This window comes from Protopterus annectens, chromosome 3.part0 (assembly GCF_019279795.1).
Source record: "Protopterus annectens isolate FY-2018-M chromosome 3.part0, PAN1.0, whole genome shotgun sequence".
Taxonomy (NCBI): Eukaryota; Metazoa; Chordata; order Ceratodontiformes; family Protopteridae; genus Protopterus; species Protopterus annectens.
The window spans coordinates 54375229-54398501 of NC_056731.1; the positions used below are offsets into that span (position 1 = coordinate 54375229).

Sequence of the window (23273 nt, forward strand, 5' to 3'; positions counted from 1 at the left end):
CAGTATACGAGTACAGCCTTTGATGTGAAAAGCATTAACAAATGTCATTTATTAGCACTTCTTCCTGAAGCTCTAAACAGCACCCTGAAAGGAAGCAACTATGTTAAGTGAGTTACAGAACCTCATCTGCAGCATGCAGTTCTGGCATGTCCATGACACTATGATGCCAATCATCAAAGGAAGCATTTTTATTCACAATAAGCAACCTCTGAAGTCAGACTTGACTGCCAGCTGTATACTCAAAAGTGTCACCACTGTAGGGGTGGCCATTTGTTGTGATTCAGGGAGTCTGAACCCATTCTAAATGTGCAACTATAACTGAAAGCACAGTAAAATGTAAACCATATTTGTGCCATCACGTCACAGACTGCCTAAGACTCCAGTTCTTTATAACTGTTTGATTAGGCTGATTGTGACAAATCCTGGTCACACGAAAGAGTTCTATAGACAGAACAGCTTAAGACCAAGACATCTGTTACAGCTTGTGGAATCTTTAATATAATGAAGTTGGCAGAGAAGCATTTCTGGCACATATGTTTCTGATGTGTGACAAGCCCACTTCATCAGGCCAAGTATCTTGAGCTTAATCAGGAAAGAGGAAACAGCTTCCCTTGAAGAGAAACAATATGTACTCTTAGTAGGCTAGAAGACCATGCAGATGCCAAGGTGAAAATGACATCCATTTGAAATCCTTTAACTGTAGATGTCTGCAGGTATTCAGGGTGTCTTAATGACAGTCTGATTGCACGATGTCAGTGAACATAGACTCTGACTTATTTCATTAGAGTAAAAGTTAAAGGTTCTGCCGTGTCAGCATTTCTAAATCTCAAAACAAAATGCATATAATTTTAAGCCATGCCACTGACCTGGTGACAGAAGAAGAGTTTAATTGGTGTGATGTACTCTGATATGTGTTAACAATAAATACGACAATCAGCACTGACTACATGTATGTCAGCAACGTAAACAGTTTAAAATAGCTTTATGGTCAGTCAAGTAATGACTCCAGTTCACTAGACTGGCCACCTGCTTTTAATGCTCTCTGTTTTCCTGAGAACTGGCAGACAGACAGAGCTCTCTGCATTCAGTAAATTCTTCTTTTTGGTGGGTACATGTTGACTGGTTGCATTATGGGATTTATTGACTTCTCTGAGGTGGTGTGGGACCAAAACAGGAATGGAAATCCAGCTACTAAATACTATTACAAGTTTGTTCGTGCACGTGTATGTCTGTTTCTCAAGCTGGAGGAGGTACTGTCATCTGCATATTAGTAAGAATGAAATGAAAATATGGAGCTATTGCATTTATGGTGACAAAGCACAGCTACATATAAAGTATAAAGTGCATCACACAGGAGACTAGGGTGAAGACTAGATTGTGGTACCTTTGTGATATAAACTGTTCATCTGTGCATCTGTGTGTGTATGTGCATATGTCTGTATGTGGGTGTGTATGTATGAACACACACGCGTGTGTGTCTGTGTGTCAACAAGGCAAGTTCAGATCACACTAAAGTGAAACATTACAGCCATTTCAAGTTTTGTCCATATCAAGTGCAAACACCTCGATGTCCACTGCTTGAGACATGGAGATCAGTTGAGCTGCAGAATATGAAAGTGATAGAAATGCATCTTCTTAGTGTACTATCAGCTGCGAACGCTTGCATCCTTACTGGCAGGAGCTGTCTACAGAAATATCATGCACCGTCACCAGAAATGAGAATGTGCAGAATGGTGGATAAATAGCACTGGTGGAGAAGGAAGCTGTACCTGTCCGAGCACAAAATCAGCTCCAACAAACTCTTCACCATGTCTGACAAAGTAATGAAATACTAAGCATACAGAGTGCTTAGTCCAAAAGCATGCTTGTGTCATATATCTGTTTCTAGAAAGTTCTGCTTTGAGTTTGATGAGTAGCATTACTTTTTTTCCAATTTTTTTATATCTCATTAGCTGCATTAAGTCTTGTGTTTACTTCTTGGAATCAACAGGGTAACAAATCCATATTTCAAAGAGAAACTGAGTGTAATTCTTTTTTTCCTGGAATCACGTCACAAATGTGAAGACAAGTTATCTGAATGCTGCTTCCATTGTCAGGTTAGCTGAGATAGGTTTACAAAGGGTACTCCTTCACAACGTGGAAGTGCCCTTCCTATATGTAGCCACCTTGAAATTAAGTTTAGTTGGGAGTCAATATGCACAGTCTCTTGTATTGGAGTTTTTTTTATTTTTTTTTTTTTTTAATTTTCAACAAGTGCTGCATTGTACATTTTGCATTAGCTGCTGATTTATTTATTTTTATTCCCATGTGGAAGAATTTTGTATAGCTGTAGCCCTCATTACTGATGAGATTCTTACTTATATATCTCACTTGCTTCACATAACATAATACCTATGGCTGAATCCACTGACCCTCAGCAGCCCAAAATCTGAGCACAGTATCCCAAATTGCCTATTAATTCAGACTGAAAATCTTTTATACGGTTACAGTAAAACATCAGAGCTGTGGAAGTCAGATCAGTAGATTGCATCCTGTGGAAGACTGAGCCATGTTAAAGCACTATCTTCAGTTTAAACCCTGGCTTGCCACACCTTAAACCCAAATACTCGAAAATATGCAAGTCTGCCATTTTCAGTACATTTGTTTATTTAAAGTTTGCTAACCAGCAGGGTGGGCTATTACAGGATCCTTTACAGCCAGTCGACCTGGTCACAAGATGACACAACAAAAAACAAATACATGTACCAAATGAGCAGATTTTCAACTTAACATCTATCAAAATAATTAACTCAAAGAATAGCAAATATTCTTTGAGTTAATGCAAAACTACAACTGGAAACGTAAACATATTATTTAAAATCAAATATCTTTAGAGAGTACGACAGAATGCTATGATAAAGGAGAAAGAGTAGTTGGTCTTGCATATATTCTGCATATCTAATCACAGTGCAGGTAAGAAATGAAACTTCAGCTAGAAAGTCAGCTTTTAATGAAGACTACACATTGATATAAAGGGTTAATATTATAAATAAGTAATACAACAGCAATGAACTGCTGCCTTTTTATGTGCTACTGATCTACACTAGATATTAGCCATACTGAATGTTTACAGAACTCATTATAAATTTTCTACAACTCTGAGGGCTAACTTCAACACTGTACAAATAGCCCACTAGAAGTTAAATGAATTAATTCAACTGCACTAACAAATAAAATGAAAGGGGCTTTGTAAGGAAGCAATCTTCCAGCATCAGCCAGTAAGATATAAATCTGAGAAGGATATGTTACAATAATTGTTGGCAGAAGCACTGCACCTCACCGGGCAGAACACTGAGTCCTGTTTACAAAAATCAACAGATGAAAGTAAAAAATGTAAATAACTTTTTTGGCTTTACTCTTCAGGCCACCATTGCAATGTGAAAAGTCTCCACCTGGCTGCAAAGTGTAGCAGTCTATCCTGATAAAGCCATTCTTAATTTTTATTTATCAGGCTCATACCATGCAAGGTGTAATTCTCCAGACTTGGGACATCAGCATATGCGAGCATATTGTGCTTTGGAGATAGACTGTACACTGAATACTCTTCAAAAGCTGATGTTGCTGAACACTGATCTCTTGCAGAAACCTATAATTCTTCTTCTTCTTTCGGCTTTTCCCGGTTAGGGGTTGCCACAGCGGATCACCTGTCTGCTCATGATTGGCAGCGGAGTTATACGCTGTCGAGTTGCCAGCCCGACGCCCAACCTTCCACAGAAGGCACAAGCACACATTCATGCCTAGAGCCAATTTAGAGTACCCAGTCCACCTACAGCATGTCTTTGGGATGTGGGAGGAAACTGGAGCACCAGGAGAAAACCCAAGCGACCACAGGGAGGACATGCAGACTCCGCACATCCTTCCAAAAAGAGAAAGAAAAGAAAGAAAAAAAATCCCGCCTCACTGGAGCAATCCATGCCATCCTCACTCGGTAAACACTTCTTTAAACCACCAAACATCTATCAGAGAAGTACAGATCAGGTAGCTATGGCCATTAAATTCAGGTATTTAAACCAGCAGATATTAGAAGGTTACTAGTTAATCAGTTCCAAAAAGCATATCATTAAGTCTAAAACATACACCGCCACAAACAATCATATTCTGAAAGGTTGTTGCTGAGCTACCCCATTTTCTTGGTTTGTTTCTACAAAACAAATTAATTAAAATGACTGGCACAGGGACATCACTATGCTCAAGAGTTTTTTCTCTCTGTGTCCAAATGCTTTTTGCAAATAGCTAAATTTTTCTTCCACAGCACAAGAAAACGTGGCATGATGATTTTACAAACTGCCTATAGAACTGAATGTGTGTGTGTGTGTGTGTGTGTGTGTGTGTGTGTGTGTGTGTGTGTGTGTGTGTGTGTGTGTGTGTGTGTGTGTAGGGAGAGGTTGCCTCCTGTGAGACTGGCATCCTCTCCAGAACTATTTTCTCTGCTTTTTGCCTACTCAAGGAGTGCTGTGATAGGCTCTAGCTTGTCTCTGCCCCATCTAAAGATGTTGTGACTATATGCTCACTTTGTTTGATATGCAGGTACCTGTTTCAGATTTATGTGAAGTATTAGGAGACTTTAACGATATTTCAGAGCAGGTTACATTAAAAAAATGAAAGAATCCCTCCTGATAAATTCTGCTTCCATTCTCTCACTTAAACCTACATTTCCATGACTGACATTTCAATTAAGACTACCTAGAGGATGGAATTAATTAGCAGGATGAGGATATGACTAGTGTCTAGTCTCTGATTCCCCTCACATTTTCACATAATTCTGACCCCAGAGTAGGACCAAGAAAGAGACCCTCCTGCTGGACCCTTCACTAAGCTCCCTAAATAGCTTCATTTTGGAGATAGCTGAGGTAGGTTTCAAGGTTCTCCCTGCAGGTGGTCATGTTGAAAGACTAGCAAAGATGGCAGTGCATCATACCATGCTTCATTCTCACGTAGTGCTAGCATGTGCCCTGGGACACGATCTGGTGACTGCATGAACATTTTGTAGTTTTTTTGCATTTTAGGCATTAAATGCAGAAATTTCTTCAGGATAAACAATAGGAAAAAAGATCCAGACTTGGCAAGTGAAAAAAGCTAACTGTATGGTAAAACAGTTAAATGCCTCGTCATAACCTGATGCATGATTGATGCCACGGTTTGCACCAGGCACCCCCCCCCACTGTATGCACAAACGTGAGAAGAATGAAGAAAGTCCCAACACAGGACCTTTGCAGAAGCTTCTGAAGTCAGGTCAGTAGTTTGCACCAAAGAGTCAGTCAGGTTAAAGCACTATCTTCATTTTAAACCCTGGCCTGCCACACCTTAGCCCAAACAGTGGAAATGTGCACCATAGACAAGAACTATTCTGCATTTAATATAAAGGAATACAGGAGACTATACAGTTAGCAATTAGACATGTCCATACAATACTGCCTAACAGGTAACGCTGTTAGCTTTTATGTTAAATGAGTTTGCATTTTGATTAGCTGTAAAAAAACATTCTTACCTAAGGCTGCAGTCAAAATCCCTGAAGCAGAAACCTAGATGCACATGAAGACATAGAAGGATGCAGATTTCAGTAGCCTTAAACCTACCCCCAGGTCACAGACATTACTGAGCAAACAGTTGTCTTTTTTCTTTTTATCTAAAAAAAAAAGCAAAAAAAAACTAAAACAATAAATGAGAAGGTCACTGAAAACCAATCAGTAAAAACAAAACGAAAACTAAAGCAAAGCTAGAACTTCCACTGAGTGACCTCCCTCCCTTGTATCAGAGGCACATGGGATATATGTAAATGACCCATAATGAACACCAGGTGTTTCAGCTAATTGAAGCTTCTGAATGCCCATGACTTGTTTCATTGTATGTGCACAAGGGTCATTTGCATATATCCCATGTGCCTCTGATACAAGAGGTTTGGGAGGTCACTCAGTGGAAGTTCTAGCTTTGCTGGATTTTTCATTTTGTTTTTACTGATTGGTTTTATCTACAAAAAGGAAGTTTACTTCAGTTCTTAACCTAGTGTTTGATATAAAAGGTAGATCCAGTAAAGTGGAAAATCATTCTAGGTCTATAGCAGATTTAAAAGGACTAACTTATCATTAAAAACAAACTGGTATGATGCACTGCCATCTTTGCTAGTCTTTCAAAATGACCACCTGCAGGGAGAACCTTGAAACCTACCTTAGCTATCTCCAAAATGAAGCTGTTTAGGAAGCTTAGTGAAGGGTCCACCAGGAGGGTCTCTTTCTTGGTCCTTCTCTGGGGTCAGAATTATGTGAAAATGTGAGGGGAATCGTATGTCTAGACACTAGTCATATCCTCATCCTGCTAATTAATTCCATCCTCTAGGTAGTCTTAATTGAAATGTCAGTCAATGTGACTGGAAATGTAGGTTTAATTTGGAGAATGGAAGCAGAATTCATTAGGAGGGATTCTTTCATTTTTTAATGTAACCTGCTCTGAAATATTGTTAAAGTCTCCTAATACTTCACATAAATCTGAAACAGGTACCTGCATATCAAACAAAGTGAGCATATAGTCACAACATCTTTAGTTGGGGCAGAGACAAGCTAGAGCCTATCACAGCACTTCTTGAGTAGGCAAAAAGCAGAGAAATAGTTCTGGAGAGGATGCCAGTCTCACAGGAAGCAACCTCTCCCTACACACACACACACACATACACACACACACACACACACACACACACACACACACACACACACACACATAAACACACACACAAACATAAACACACACGCACACACACACACACACACACACACACACACACACACACACACACACACACACACACACACATTCAGTTCTATAGGCAGTTTGGAAAATCATCATGTCACGTTTTCTTGTGCTGTGAAAGTAAAATGTAGCTATTTGCAAAAAGCATGTGGACACAGAGAAACAAACTCTTGAGCCAAATGATGTCTCTGTGCCACTGTGAAAATCATGTTAATTTATTTATTTTTGTGGCAACAAACCAAGAAAATGGGGCAGCTCAGCAGCAACCTTTTAGAATATGATTGTTTTTGTTCGTGTATGTTTTAGACTTAATGATATGCTTTTTGGAACTGACTAACTAGTAACCTTTATAATATCTGGTGGCTTAAATACCTGAATTTAATGGCCATAGCTACCTGATCTGTACTTCTCTGATAGATGTTTGGTGGTCTAAAGAAGTGTTCACCGAGTGAGGATGGCATGGATTGCTCCAATGAGGCGGGATTTCTTTTTTCTTTCTTTTCTTTCTCTTTTTGGAAGGATGTGCGGAGTCTGCATGTCCTTCCCTGTGGTTGCATGGGTTTCCTTCAGGTGCTCCAGTTTCCTCCCACATCCCAAAGACATGCTGTAGGTGGACTGGATACTCTAAATTGGCCCTAGGCATGAATGTGCGTGTGTGTGTGTGCCTTCTGTGGAAGGTTGGGCTGGCAACTCAACACTGTAAAACTCCATTGCCAATCATGAACGGACAGGTGATCCGCTGTGGTGACCCCTAACCAGGAAAAGCAGAAAGAAGAAGAAGAAGATAAACACAGGCTCAAACAATACGCACAATGGCACTGCAGCTTCCTGTGTCTGTCTTGTCTCCCTGTTATTGGCTAAAGGGAACTGAATATTAAAAATACACAAAACAAAAAGGTTACTGAGACCTTTCCAGAAAAGTATATCGGAATATCTGTCAGTTGCTGAATGAATCCCTTGCACAGGAAACAACCTGCAAACAAGACCTAAATTAAACCTTTTCTGTGCATGGCAGAACACTTTTATACAGTGAATTTGACCATGTTAATACTGCAATAACAGTGTGCCACATATATCACAGTGCTCAATAATATGATTGTTTCATGTGCTGTACAGAATAACTCTTGTACAATTAATGATGCATAACAAAATGGAACAGCAATGATTTACGATGGAAGCCACCAATTTCAAGAAGCAATGAAAATGTCTGCTTTGTACACTCTCCTCGCTTAGACTATAAAAAGCAAAGTATTGGACAGTGTAGTTAACAGTACAGTTAACCCTTCCTGATGCCAAACAGTAATAAAGAGACACTGTTCAATATTCAACTTTAACCTAGAGGCTGCAATGGTTAATCAGTACTTTGAAGGCTTAAATATACTGTTAACCACATCATTTCATAGATTTTCCTTACATTATTAGTTTTGCTAGTCATCTGGCATACCAAGTGCAGTTAATTTTTTACATACGCGCGGGTACACACACACACACACACACACACACACAAACAAGTATGTGTATATATATATATATATATATATATATATATATATATATATATATATATATATATATATATATATATATATATATATATATATATATATATATATATATATATATATATATATATATATATATATATATATATATATATATATATATATATATATTATATATATATATATATAGGAACACAAAAAAACAAGTCAGCATTTGCAAAAGCAGAAGGCTACATCAAGGCACTCCAGTGTTATTTATACATTTTCTTCCTGTAATATTTGTGTGGGTGTATGAGCATTACCAAACTAATCATCAGTCCCTTTAACGTACAGGACAGGTAAATATATCTGTTTTATTGCAGACATCTTTCTTACATAGATACCTACATTACAGAGAATAAGAATGCAAATTAAACTTTTATTGTTAAGGGAGGCAAAACACTAAGCTAATTTTCCGAATATGACCAAAGCTCTTAGCAGCACTGTCCATAGCTTCACAGCACTGAATCATTTACAAAAATTCAACTTAAGTGCAAATTATACAGCCGCTCATATGATATAATCCCATGCTAAGAATTCTAAAACTAATCAAGGATAAGAAAAGCTACATTAAATTCAGTCTGAAAATTGTTACTCACTCATATACACACAGTCACAATGTGCCTGTCCCTCCACCTCAACTTGTTGTATCTTTCGGCTTTTCCCGGTTAGGGGTCGCCACAGCGGAACTCCGGTCCACTAATGAATGGCAGTAGATTTTTACGTACCGACTTGCCAGCTCTGACGCATAACCTTCAACGAAGGTACGCCCATTCACGCATGTCTCCACACAGAAGACACTTTAACTGAGAATCGAACAGGACGTCTTACTGTGAGGCAACAACGCTACCGCAGCACCACCACCTCAACTAAAAAAACCTATATGGAGGAAGCACTATAGCTAGGACCATGACACATCACTGACATCAGCTATGGGGGTTTAAGATGCATCTCCAACAGTTTACTTGTCAGTTCCATTTTACCAATATATTCAACTACAGTTTATGCTAATGACTATTAAACTTTTGTTTTGGCAAGCCCCTTTGTCTGTAGTCTTTGCATCTTAACAGAAATGTTTAGTATAAACTGCTTTGTAATTCCCATAATTTTTATATCATGGAAAGAAATTTGACTCTAAAGCAGATGCAGGCATGTCCCTGTAGAAGTTGAACTTGGAATGATATGAGTAGCCTGGTGATACTGACCTGTCAGTACTAGTATCTGATTTCCAGCAGTCCATACCACTTGGCAACTATCCCTAAATCTCCCTCCTCAAAAGCTGACATCTGAAGGAGATAATGTATTCTTTGGCATTCCCTACCCATAGCCAGGTTACCCTCTGTGGATATTAGTAGCATAAATAGATGCCTTGACAGCCATAGACAGAGCCACACAACCGTCCCTAAGAATGTACACAGTACACAGTCTCAGTTTTAAACCCCTTACCATGCCATTTATCAATCACCAATTCTACTAAAGTATTTTTTCACAATCACGCTTCTAAACCTCTTTCTTTCCAGCAAGAAACTCTTTGTCTGCCATATGCACAGTAACTTAACAAAACCCACACAGTGAACTGCATCAAACTGTTTTATTCTAGAACCAAAAAATAAAAAGATACTTAGCGCTTTCACCCAAACATTAGGGCATCATCAGAGTACAAAGAATTAACATCAAGGCCATTCATATATATGCAAAAATTGCCCAATAACTTAATTAACTAATTAAAAGGATAATTGATTGATTAAACAATGTCAATGTAGAGATATATTTTAAAGTGACTTGGCTCTAATAAAAAACATGTTTAAAATACATATATAATAATGCATATATCATAAATATCAACACTATACATATAAAAAGATAGCAAAACTTATATAATATTATTATATAAAATATATAAAAAAAACTTATATTATATTGTTATAAAATATATAAAAATATTAAATTAATAAATATATATATAATAAATTATAACAGTACATATAAAATATGGTCATATAAAATGTGACCTATATTTTAAAATACTTGAAATAGATATATTTTCATTGATACCAGGTAGCATACAAGTATTTAATCTAAATTGCCATAAACATTCCATGGCCTCAAGCATAGTCTTGTCATCACCACCTTTATGTACATTATGTGGAATTCTATCTATGACAAAAAATATAAATCTTTTAAAACTTGGACATCTAATACTGTGCATGTATAAGGAACTAGTAGTCTTGTGTTTCTTGATATCCCTAGCATGCTCAACTATGCGTTCCCTTAGCTTCCTAATAGTTTTACCAACATAAAATGCCGGGCATGTTGAGCAAGTAGCCAGATATATCACCATCTTCATGTTGCAATTACAGTAACCAGGGCATCTAATAGTCTTATTGTAACCCTGTATTGCAACATAGGGACCATCATTAATGTATCTGCAAGTGTGACAAGTACCACATTTGCTCATTTTTGATGTTTTATATAAATTCCTGTTGCTATTAGACTCGTAGATGTCCTTTAAATTTCTCCCTCTACTAAAAGTGATTTTAGGCTGACTTCCTAATATCTTAGATAACTCAGCATTGTTTATTAAAAAAAAAGCTGACATCTCAAGGAGATAATGTATTCTTTGGCATTTCCTACCCATAGCCAGGTTACCCTCTGTGGATATTAGTAGCATAAATAGATGCCTTGACAGCCTTAGACAGAGCCACAAGACCGTCCCTAAGAATGTACACAGTACACAGTCTCAGTTTTAAACCCCTTACCATGCCATTTATCAATCACCAATTCTACTAAAGTATTTTTTCACAATCACGCTTCTAAACCTCTTTCTTTCCAGCAAGAAACTCTTTGTCTGCCATATGCACAGTAACTGTAAGACTTAACTGCTGTCCACACAGTTACAAAGATGTTATTGTCTAGCTATATTTTAATTCACACCCATTACCATTTTGTTCTTGAGAATGATGTGCACTGTTGTGATAGTTCTCTTTCTTCAAGATGCAAACTCCTGCTTTTTGAAACTCCTTTTTCACAATCAGTAAACTAAAATTTTGAGCTCTGATTGGAAAGACTGAAATCGGTGTACAAAGCAGTAAAGCTGACACATGTGGTCATCAAATGTGGAAATACAAGTTTTGTACAACTAGGGAAGATAACATGTTCATGTTGGAATGGCCTGCAAAGTCCCCTGCATTACAGAACCATGCAGAGTTACTGCAGGAGGATTGGAATAAGAGAATTGAAACACTTAATTTAAATGACTTGATCTATATAGGTCTATCATAATTTATCTGAAGTTTTCAAAGATCATTTAGCTTGTTTCTATGATAGTCACACTATTTTTCTAAATTTCAGATAAGAGCAATCTGAGTTACCTAAAGTCAGGAGCAATACTTAAATCAACTTTCACTATTTCTCAATTCACTCTCATGATTGTAGGAGCACCATAATCAGCAGTTTAGCAGACAAATGTGTGGTAAAGGTCAGTCATCAATCCACTGTCTCATAATTAATAAATACTCTAAACATACAGAGAAATATGTGCCTCATTTGTCTTACTAAGCCAACAATGCTCCAACATTGTCTTTTTCCTTTTTAACAACCAATCTTTATCAAACACTAAACAAATGCACAGCATCAATAACACAAATTACAATACCTAAAATTAGCCAAATCTGTACAATTCAGCCATTAATTAGTTGTTTCTGTGAATGCATCTTGCAGCTGGTAGAAGCATAAACATTTGTGAATTAAAAACAAAAACAGTACAGCAGCCCTGTTCATAATAATACACTTTTACATTAAGCATAATTAAAATGACATTTTGTCATTCTAGAATGAACTATAATTTCCATATGTGGCAAAAATTGTACTCCATCAGAGACAATAATCTCATATTTCAGATGTTGATTAACACACGCAGTGAAATTCATTGCTGAAAAGGTCTGACCCCCCCCCACACACACACACACACACACCACCATAGTAATTTAGAAGCCTGTTCTCTAGCCCTCAACACCTGCTATTTTCCTCAAGGGGTGGTGCTCACAGCAGCTGTAAGGCTCCCTGGCATCTCTTACATTGATGCAGGCAATCCTGCTGTAAACAAAGTGATGGCCACTAGTGACTTCTTGTCCAAACAAAGCATTGAAGTTACCTTCCTATATCTGGAAGTGAAAGGAATAAGCAACTTGTGCAAGCACTCTACCAGGTCCACTTCTCTAACATTCCTGCTAGATACATCAAATATAGTGCACAGTGGAGGGCTTGCAGATACACACACACACACACACACACACACACACACACACACACACACACACACAGGTCCTGGCTAGCCCATGACTCCACACGTTTGCAGGAAATCACAGAGTTCCAAGATATAACCACACCTCTACCTGTGAAGGACAGCCTTCAGATTCTTTCAAATTTGTGGCTTCTCATTCCCTTCGTGAAGCCATAATGAAAGATCCAGGTCAGTTCACAAACAAGGCTTCTGGTCATGCAGACACACAATATCTCTTTGCCAAACACTCTGTGTATATGTATCTGAAAGAAGCACTTTAGAATGTATAGACTGTTTGCTTTTTGTACACTCTACCACTCCAGCTTCAGATTGCTGTTGTAATAAAACCCGTCCTGATACGCTGACTACCTCAGGGGAAGGTCAACAGCAAGAATGACAGCATACACAATTTTCAAAACAAGACTGTCCCATTCTGCGAGTTTTCAGTTAACGGTATTCCATTCTACATTTAATACCATGAAGACCGATGGATTTTTCCCACTGTTTTTCATCTCTCAAATATAAACATTTGCTTACCAATGCAGGCGTGTACCCTCACCGATAGCTGTGTCCTTAGGATTATGCTGTGCTTCTTACCCCTCCTACAGTAAATTAGAAAGGAGTAAATATTAACACTGGGACGTAAACACATGCTTTACAGACCACAAAACTGTACACAACATTTAAAATCTACGTAACTTTCTGTGTAACTGCACCTCTTTTTTGTATCTTTTTCACTGCCTTCATTTCCTTACTAAGGAGGTTACATATTTGCATAGATGGAACACTGTAATGAAATCTGTACTGTAACATTCTGCAATAATTACAGACGTTGACCAGCTTCTAGCCATCAGCTATATAACCTCGATATGCAAGAACAGGTTACAGATACAAAATTGTGGGAAAGGCTTGTCATCGTGGAAGGGCTAGTTCTTGCATACAAAATAAGTATATCATGATCGATTGTGTATTTACCTGTACAATTTATGCAGATTTTTGTCACTGTACTTTAGTCATACCTCCAATTACCCAAACATCTTAAAGCAGCCCAAAGCACCTCTGTAGGCACAGCCACCTTTTCAAAGTAGAATGAAGATAACATCGAGCTCAAATTCTGCTCTTGAGAAAACTCTTATTTGCCTGTGCATCGGTTTATTTATTTATTGCTTTAATTGCCTGTGAAAGTCCAACTGGATGGAAAACTCATTTTAAACAGATATAGAGCAAAAGTAAAATACATAAATAAATAAACAGTGTGATGAATCATTTGAGCATACAATAATAAGAAAAAACAATGATTATTTGAGTGTACAATAGCGAAAAAAAACAAATATTGTCAAGATGCATATGAATAGTCAGCATACAAACATATTATAATCATGATTCCTCTGAAAAGTGCTAGTACCCCCCCCCCCCCACACACACACAAACTCTCTCTATATACATGCATTCTTTGTAAGCAAATAAGTAAAGTATACACATCCAACTAACTTCCTTAGGAGCTGTTGCTCTAAATCAGTCTAGTTTGTCTCAAGTACTGGGCTTATACACCTTTTTACAACAAAGGGGGTCTGCTATCAACCAGTTGCGCCACCAAGGTTTGCTTCTTTGCATAGCTTTGTAGCAAAAATATTTGAAGAAAGGAGGTAGACATAGGAAAGTTAATTTCTACGTTCTCACACATTAACATACCCGTCATACCAAGATGATAGTGAGTGCCACAGCTAACCACAAACACATAGTACATACCCTTCATGATACTAATTAACAGCAATTCCACCTCTATGACAGGTGTAATCCTGTTTAAATTTTTAAAACTACACTAGGAACCATAATACGATCAAAATACACAACACAGATTCCTTTAAGGAATACAAAGAGTAAGGCAATAAATAATGTATTCAAGAAATTGCTTATCTTCATTTTACAGAACTAAGTTCTCCAGTTTTGTGAAGACAAAAATGTTTAGGCCTAGTTTGTCTTCCACAAATTGTTAAGTTCTGAAGTTTCACTTCTTCAGAAAGAGGTCTACAGATTTTGATAAGCAGTTCCCAACCCTGCATAAACATTCTGTATTTTAATAACATCAAAGACATACATGCTTAAATAATGATACCTGTATAAGGTGCTCTATTTAAGTCATATATGGGGCATTGTTTAGATATAGTTACAATATTTATTAGAGGAAAGTATGACAGAAGTCAGGGCATAGGCAGGGTTTGTTTTCGCAGAGTTTATTTTGCATGTGTTATCAGAGTTGATAATATCCTGTTAAAACTCATGAATAACATTCTACACACATAAAGTAGAACCATTTTGTTAGGATGCAATATAGTTATAGTGGTCCCACTGCTGAGTTCATATGTACAGCATAGGTGTATATTTTAAAAACAATGAATGGTGTGCAATGAGGTAAGCTAGAATTAAAAAGCGCTATACTTATCATAAGTTATGATTAAATATTTTGTTAAATGGCTTAGCTACAAGCTGGTAGATGAAGTACGATTCTAAAGCTCTTAGATATACCCTAGCATTTAGCAACTTTAGACTCGATCAAGTAAACTAAGAAAAGGTTGCCAGTTATTACCATAATAATTTATTTAACTCAATACCACAAAACAATATCTGTATGTTTGTGTGCATGTGCAATATTTAAAATACCAGATCAACTAGGTAATAACAAGAGAAAAAAGGACCTCTTCATTTAATAAGAAAATATTAGCCATGTTTTTAAACTCCTTCCAGTATTAAACGAGCAGCCAATTAACTGAAGAAATGAATGAAAAGTTAACAATACCCATTTGTTAACCAGGTAGGCCCAATGGACACACAGTATCTTTTCAGGGTCAACCCAGACGCTCAAGATCACACAGTAGGCAAATGAGGGCTGAGGGAATCAAACCATGTACCACAGCTCACAGCATTAAACCCTCTACACTAATAAACAACGAGCCAGTCAGAGCTACACAGATTCATAGACAAGTCATGTAACACACGGTGCACATAAGCAAAAGACTAACGTTTCCAAAAATAATCATTTGAAAATAATCCTACATTTTTCATTCACTACAGGCAAGTCAACAAACACACCACCTACAAATTCTGTCACCATGAGGTTTGTGAGTCTTTGACTGTTTATTTGTTTTATAGTAATGTAACATGACCACCAATTAATGTTAATTTTGCTTGCTTGTTTTGCCAAATACTATGGCCTATAGCTTTATGAACCTCCCCTCTTTTTACAGTTAAAGACATTCTTAAGGTCACAGTGAATAAATGAACTGTTTGTAACAGCATTTAAGAGAGAGTGAAGGGCAACATCAAGGGTGATGAAGAATCGCACATGATATCAATTTTATGGAATTCTATAATCACTATAGGTAGATATTAATGACATTAATTTGCTTTATACAAAAATTGCCTTATGGCAGTAGAGATAGTTATTAATAATATTAATATATGCTACACAAAAATGGCCTGATGTCAATGGCCACAAGAGTGTGATTCTGTTTTTGGGCTAAGTTTACTCCTCCTTGTAATGAGAAAGGCTGTGTGTGTGTTGCCCATAGCCAGTCTGACTTCTAGAGCTTCCTCCTCCTACTGGGCTTCAGACAATGTTCAGCCACTAATACATAAGTATACTGGTGACATAAACACTGTGTCAACTGGCACCATCTTCAGATCTTGCCTCATCAATAGTCAAGGAAAAGACCTCAGCACCAGAGCCTTAGTGCACCATCTTAACTTGTCCAGGTGCACCCCAAATGATCACAATGCCCCTTTTCTAGTATTATACAGACAAGGGCGGAATGAGATCCATGTGAAGAAGTAACAGGCAAGGCATCTAAAGGAATCAGGCAGTCACTGCAAACCGAGAGGGAACGGTAAGAAGGTCAGAAGTCAGGGTAGATGGATACCTGTAGTGCAACAGTGAATCTACTCAGACAACTGCATTTATGGCAAGTTCCCGACATAACTGTGCTACACTCATTGTAGTAGTCACTGTTACAGTCTTCAAATTTGGAAAGATTCCCACAGCATAATTTCCCCACAAGGAGGTTAAAAATTATTTAGATATGACCCTTGCTATCATAGCCAGATTTCCTTGTGGGCTTGGGTCCAGCATCTCTTGCTTCAGAGCATTTTTTTCAATCCCCTCTGCATTAACCCAAGAATGCAAACTCATCTGCTTCTGAATCATGAGTATCCAAGTCCTCTTACAGAGGTTCTTCTCTTCATTTTTTCTGTAGGGGGTCACATATACCTCAGGTGTGTTCAAATCAGGCTTTCTGATCTTCAAAAGGGAATAAAGTGCTCAACCCAGCTCAGCTATGGATTCAGTAAAAGCCAGGAAGTAGAATTGGAACATGCAATGCCTGATTTATGCCAAGGAAAGCTGGCAGGTACTGCTTTTTGCTTTGTGCTTTGGTTGTTTGTGCTCAATAGATGGGGAATCATAAATTCACTCCTGGGGTGGTGCATCCTTACAGAGAGGGCCAGTCTAATATACTCAAAGGCATAGCACAAACCTAACACACCCTCTATCCCTTAGGGATCGAAAATCAGTAAAATTTGGGTAATGATGGCTAGGCTTGTAAGGGCTCTTGAGCTGTTAGCCTATGAACCTATGAACTTCAGGATCAGCCACCCTGTAGGCCTCAAGTTACAATCATGAGACCAAAACCTCAGTGCAGTCACTGCGAAACTCATCAAATAGAAGGATTCTGGGGATCCTATCTTCCACTTTTGAAATCACAACTAAGGCCTACAAAACTGAAGTGCCTTTGGCCGTTAAATGCATGTCAGATAAGCTGGCCTCGGAGTGCAAGCAAGAAAACAATGGCATGGGTGCCTACACAGCAGTCATGGTCAGGGTCCTTGGCCAAAAGTGACAAAGCATGTGAGATATGAAAGTACCTCTCATTAAAATGGGTCACCAAGTTAAGGCAAACCAGTGACATCTGAGGCAGCCTTAGTTTTTTGACATTTCTTTCTCTCTTATCAGCACATTGTTTTCTCTGGCAGGAGGCTTCCAAAGGCTTTGATAGTTGCTATGGTTACTTTGAACGTGGTAAATGCCTCCATTTTGGATGTAGACTCCTGTAGAGTCTGATGCCTTCTACACACTATCCTCAGAATGAAGAAAATATGTTATTAACAGGAATCCATGTCACGCTTTGGGCTGAGGCAGAAAAAACACCTGTTACGAAAATCCTTGTGGGGATTTGTTTCCCACACACCACAGTTATTAATGTTTACTAAACACTCTTCTGGACTGGATTCAAAACCAAATATTAGCGACACTATCTAGCAGATAATAACATAAGAGAAACAGTCCCCTATTGGGGTACTTACTTTGCTGCTGGAAATAGAGAGACCAGTGGATTGCATGCTGTGAAACACATATGGCTATGCACACTACACAGTAAGAAAGATAGAAAGATGGCATTGGTCAGTGTACTCCTTATGTCACAGTGTGTCTACTTCATGGTGGACGGACACTGGTGAAAGCCCTTGGGGTGGGAAAGTTCTGGAAGCATGTCCCACCACAAGTCATCAGCATACATGATATTCCAAGTGTTCAGGCATCGGCATTGAATACTGTGATGAGCATCTATTTTTTCTGACAAATAACTTGAGGTTAGATTTGACATAACTCAAGCAATACTGTGTGGAGTATGCTCTTGAAGTTTCGGGATAATGGTCACTTCAACATAAAAGCTAAAGAAAGGAATCTAAGTCTAGCATGTCTAGGCTAAAAAAGCCCCTCTGGGGTCATTAGTTTAATAATCACCTATGAACCTATGTAAACCAATTAAGAGGCCTGGAAGTATCATCTGATTTTACCTTTCCCTTTATTTTTCGCAAAGACAAAAATATAGACAAAATTCCAAATCAACTCAGGCTTCCTTATTATGAGGTCAACAGACTCCTGACATGAGAAGCTTAAAACTATAAAGGTAAAAGCATTTTAATCCTGAAAATGGAATGTACTCTTGCAGTCTACTCACGTTTCCTTGAACGCAACACAAAATTAATCCTGAAAATGGAATGTACTCTTGCAGTCTACTTAGTTTCCTTGAACGCAACAAAAAAAAAATCTCCAGTTTTACTGGATTTTCTGGTTCACGGGAGCATGTCTTCCCTATAGAAATGCATAGGTTACCTGTACCAGGGCATGTCTCATTCTGACTTACCTCACTCACTCATTCATATGGTAATGCATAGTGATTGGTGCATTTCACAAGACAATAGTGCCGTTACCTTCACCAGATCATCCTGCAGTTTAATTACTGGTGAAAGGTCATTTTCTAAACCAGCTCCTGCTTCAAGGATCAACCTTCAAGCAGAATCCCCAAAGAATGCATATTAAAAAAAATGAATGTGGAACATTTTGAACAATATGAGGCCCTGACTACCTGCAAATGGTGATCACACTAAAATATACTGTCCTTCATTCTCTCTCTCTGTCTCTCCTCTTACATTTATGGCTTCATGTCTCTGTTAGACTTCCATTGCATTTTTTATTGACTACTCCCATCTCTTGACTGTTTAAATATTTGTTTTGTAGTAATTTAACATGACCACCAATTACTGGTAATTTTTATTGCTTGCTCTGACAAATACAAAGGTCTGTAGCTTAATGAACCACCCCTCTTTTTACAGTTAAAGGCACTACTATTTTGGCCTTAAGGTACATAGAAGCAAAACTACTGCTCCCCAAATTCAGTCTTTGTAGGATTGCTAAATGTGACTAATATATCCCCCTAGAACGTATTATCTCCCAAACCTCCTGATATGTCCTGTGATGCAAAAGTTTCCAAAGGAACTGGGATTTTTGTCCTGTTAGCTGGAAGCATTTGCTCAAACAAAGAGAAATAAATGTAATGTATTCTGACATCTTTTACCAAGAACACTCCGATGACAGATTACTACCTTCTAATGATACTGTACTGCCTTGTGAAGGGAATACATACCATAAGAACAAGCCAGGAAACAAAACATACAAGATCTACAATGCTGATAAGGCCTACATTTCCCCAAGCAAAGATTCCATTTGGTGTTTAACAGGAAAAAGTTCAGTCCTTGCTGGGAAACTTTATTCAAGAACATGATGGATACACAGCAAAGCAGAAAACTGTATCCATAAGGTGGGAAAATAGCATTTCAGTCTAACAGTTTTCTGTATATCTTCTTCAAGACTAGCAGCCCCTGTTTCCCGTCATTTGATTCATGTATCAAAATGAGGACACTGAGACAGAGGGAGACTAAAAGTGTGATGAAGCTTCAATAACCAGAAATATTTCTGTAAATTTTCTTAAACAATACTTCAGCATGACCTAGACATATACCATTAACCCTAACTTTACTATATGTTTACTACTGGTTTGTATTGTTAACGTCATTGCAAATACTGTTCTGTTGGTTACTGAATCTGTGTGTGAATTTTGCAGCTCTAATAATGCAGTAACATGATGTGGCCACTTACTTATAGGCATTTGATTGACACCCCTGAGCTTAATTCACAGTTGCTCAAGCATACTGGCGTAAATTTTCCTATGCTCACGTTTTCTTACTCTTCAACAGATCGCCTTTTCATGCGCCCACTTATTACTATTACATGTGTATGGAGCAGGTGCACCTTAGAGAAACAGCAGCACATATATTACATTCCCTCTCAGTGACCACTCTTTCTCTGAGATGTGGTGATCATGGAGTGAGAATAATAAAGTAAGGGGATGTGGGGAGTGCAGGGCAGGGGTGAAACACTTTTTTGTTGGAACACTCTTGTAAACTGAGCATCTTGAATACATGCCATTACAAGAATATGTGTACTTGAGTTGTGATTTTCCAGTGATTGTAAATAAGTTACTGTGATGTGTAAGATGTGTTAAGTGAATATACACAGTTGATTGTGAGGCTTTCAGTTCCATGTTGTACATACTATCATTGGGTATTTTCTATGCACTAAAGTAAACATATGCACTGCAGAATGAGCATGACTCATGGTTGGTTTTAATGTCAGAGACAAAATGTGGATTTTAGATATACAGTTGCATTTTAATGATTGGTACAAGATGCACGTGGACCTACACAGGGCTGGTGTGGCATTAATGATTTCAGTTTGCAATTCCAGCAATTAGGATTCAGTGGCACATTTAGGCCACTTAATGACCAGCAGAATGGACGGGTGAAGATCAGGCACCTAGCAGCAGACTCCATTTTCGGTGGTTGGAGGGTAAGTGACCTATCCATCAGAGTTTAAATAAGCAAATTATGGAAATTAAATAGGAAAAAAAAACCACTCTGAAACACACTTCCAATGAGCAGTACAAATCTAATATCATGATTTCGGTACATATCCTAAAACATCAGAATAAGAAATGTGTTCCCCCTTACGATTTAGTCATTCCCATATCCGTATAATCTAATGTTACCAAGTACTAAGCAATGGTTAGAGCAGTACTGCAGTGATGGCCCTTTCCAAAAGTCTCCTGCTCAGGAATGGCTAAGGGAATGATAGAAATGCGAGAAATACTTTGTTATAAGCTGCTGTGAGCAAGCAAATGTGAATAATGATGACGCAGTTTGACATTCACCTCATGTGTGACAGAATATGGCAGGAATAGATCGCAAAGCACATGCAAATAAAAAAGATGAAAATCATCAACTTTAATCCGATACCTTTTTGTATATCAAGCATTTATTTAATAAGTTGTTTCTGCTAACTACATTATCCGTTGTATTATTTTTTGTGACCAGTCTTGGTCTGAAGACAGATATTCACTCATTTTCAGCAACATTTTTTTATTATTTGTTTATGGCCCGGTGGATACAAATAATGGGCAAATCATGTTTCAGCTACATGGCTTCTGAATACCCATGACTTTTTGACTTTATAAGCCTTTGTGGGTCAACTTAGGCCAATAAAGCCATTCCCCACTAATTGCAGACATGCATGTTTCTCATTGGCCTCTACTATTATATGGTGAAAAATCTAACTTGGTTAAATCTTTCTTGCAGTTTTTTTCAGAAAGCTTTGTCTATCTGACTTTTTATCCTTTGGTTCATAGCTCACAACCATCCATCTCTAAAATAAGGTACATTACTTCTCATAAAGTGGAACAAATAGGCAAAATGTGGAACACCTACTAAAAGCCTACTAATAACTTCAACTAGGAAGCTCATAGATGCTTACAATGTGCTGCTTTATACCTATAAAAGTTATTTTTATGAATTAATATAATTTAGTACTATTCACCATGGATATCAGCTAAAAAGTCCTAATAGTAATGTGTGACAGACCCTTTCAATAAAGAATTTTGAGGAACATGGGCTGTTTTAGACCTAAAATGAGGAATGTTCCTCATAATGAGGTACACTTGAGAGGTGTGATTTGGTTTGGATGTTACTTAGGATATTCTGGAGGCACCCTACTGTTTATGGACAGTAGGCTTGACTTTAAGCACTGTGTTTCTAAAGTTCAGACAAACAATCCACTTGTGCTCTACTGACAAAGTCAGAAAAAGATTAAAACAGGGCACGTCTACAGCTGGTGGGTATTGAATGTATAGTCCGGAATGTACCCATAAAAACAAATAAAGTAAAAAGTTATGGGCATTCAAAAGCCATGCAGCTGAAACACTGGAATGCCTTTAAAGGATTATTGGCATCCATGTATCCCAAGAGCCTCCACTACAGGAGGTTTAAGGTATAACACAGTGACAGCTCTAGATTGGCTAGGTCTTTCTAGTAGTTCTTATCGAATGGTTTGTCTAGCTGACCTCTTTACCCTTTCATTTGTGTAAATGTATATAGGCAGATAGATACAGATATACACACACGCAAACATACTAAGCTTAATGGTGTTCATAACATTTTTGTCTTTTTGTGTATGTGTTCATGCACGTGTGTGTGCATGTGTGCATGTGCGTGTGTGCGTGTGTGTGTGTGTGTGTGTGTGCGTGTGTTCTCTGTAGAAATGCATATATATCTATACACACACACATGCACACACAAACATGCAACACACCAAGCTTTAGAGTCCTCATAATAATTTTTTTTCATCTTTGTGCATCTATCCATGCACGTGTCTGTGTGTGTATAGATGTCTTTTATATATATATATATATATATATATATATATATATATATATATATATATATGGGATCTGGACACATGCTCGACTAGCATATGTCCGAATCACAAAACATCGAACACACATACATGAAAGCACTTAACATCGACAAGCGCTTCCGTGTATGTGTGCTTGTTTCGTAGATCGGACTACAGTGTGGGTAAGGGAAAATTCCCTTTTCCCCACTGTAGTGCGATCTCGGAGTGAGAATAATAAAGTGGGGGGGTGCAGGGGGGCAAAGCCCCCCTGCAGAAAAGTACAGTTTTGTACCTACCATAAATGTAGATGTTCGAAGATCCACATTGCTGCAGTCCTTACATATGGGGTAGTCCACTGTCCTCTGTCGGCCCGAATACCAAAGTATTAGGCTGACGTCGGTCAAGGCGCTTAAAACTGACATCAGGACGTCAGGGTACAAATGCGCATGACCGACGTCATATCCTCAGTCTTTTCTTGCCCCAGATGTCAGAAGGCCCTAAAAAGAAAGGCCAAAGCCAAAACAGCAAAACAACCAACCACCCCTGCACTAAC

General features: G+C 38.0%; 1 protein-coding gene across 5 annotated transcripts in view; it reads right to left on the reverse strand.

Moving 5' to 3' along the window:
• Positions 1-23273, reverse strand: part of FHOD3 (formin homology 2 domain containing 3) — a 3141544-nt gene that overhangs the window by 2576089 nt on the left and 542182 nt on the right. For all 5 annotated transcript variants that reach the window (XM_044064575.1, XM_044064578.1, XM_044064576.1 and 2 more), the window contains exon 3: positions 13141-13205. In XM_044064575.1, the coding sequence (XP_043920510.1) occupies positions 13141-13205 (65 nt within the window). The remainder of the gene's footprint in view (positions 1-13140; positions 13206-23273) is intronic.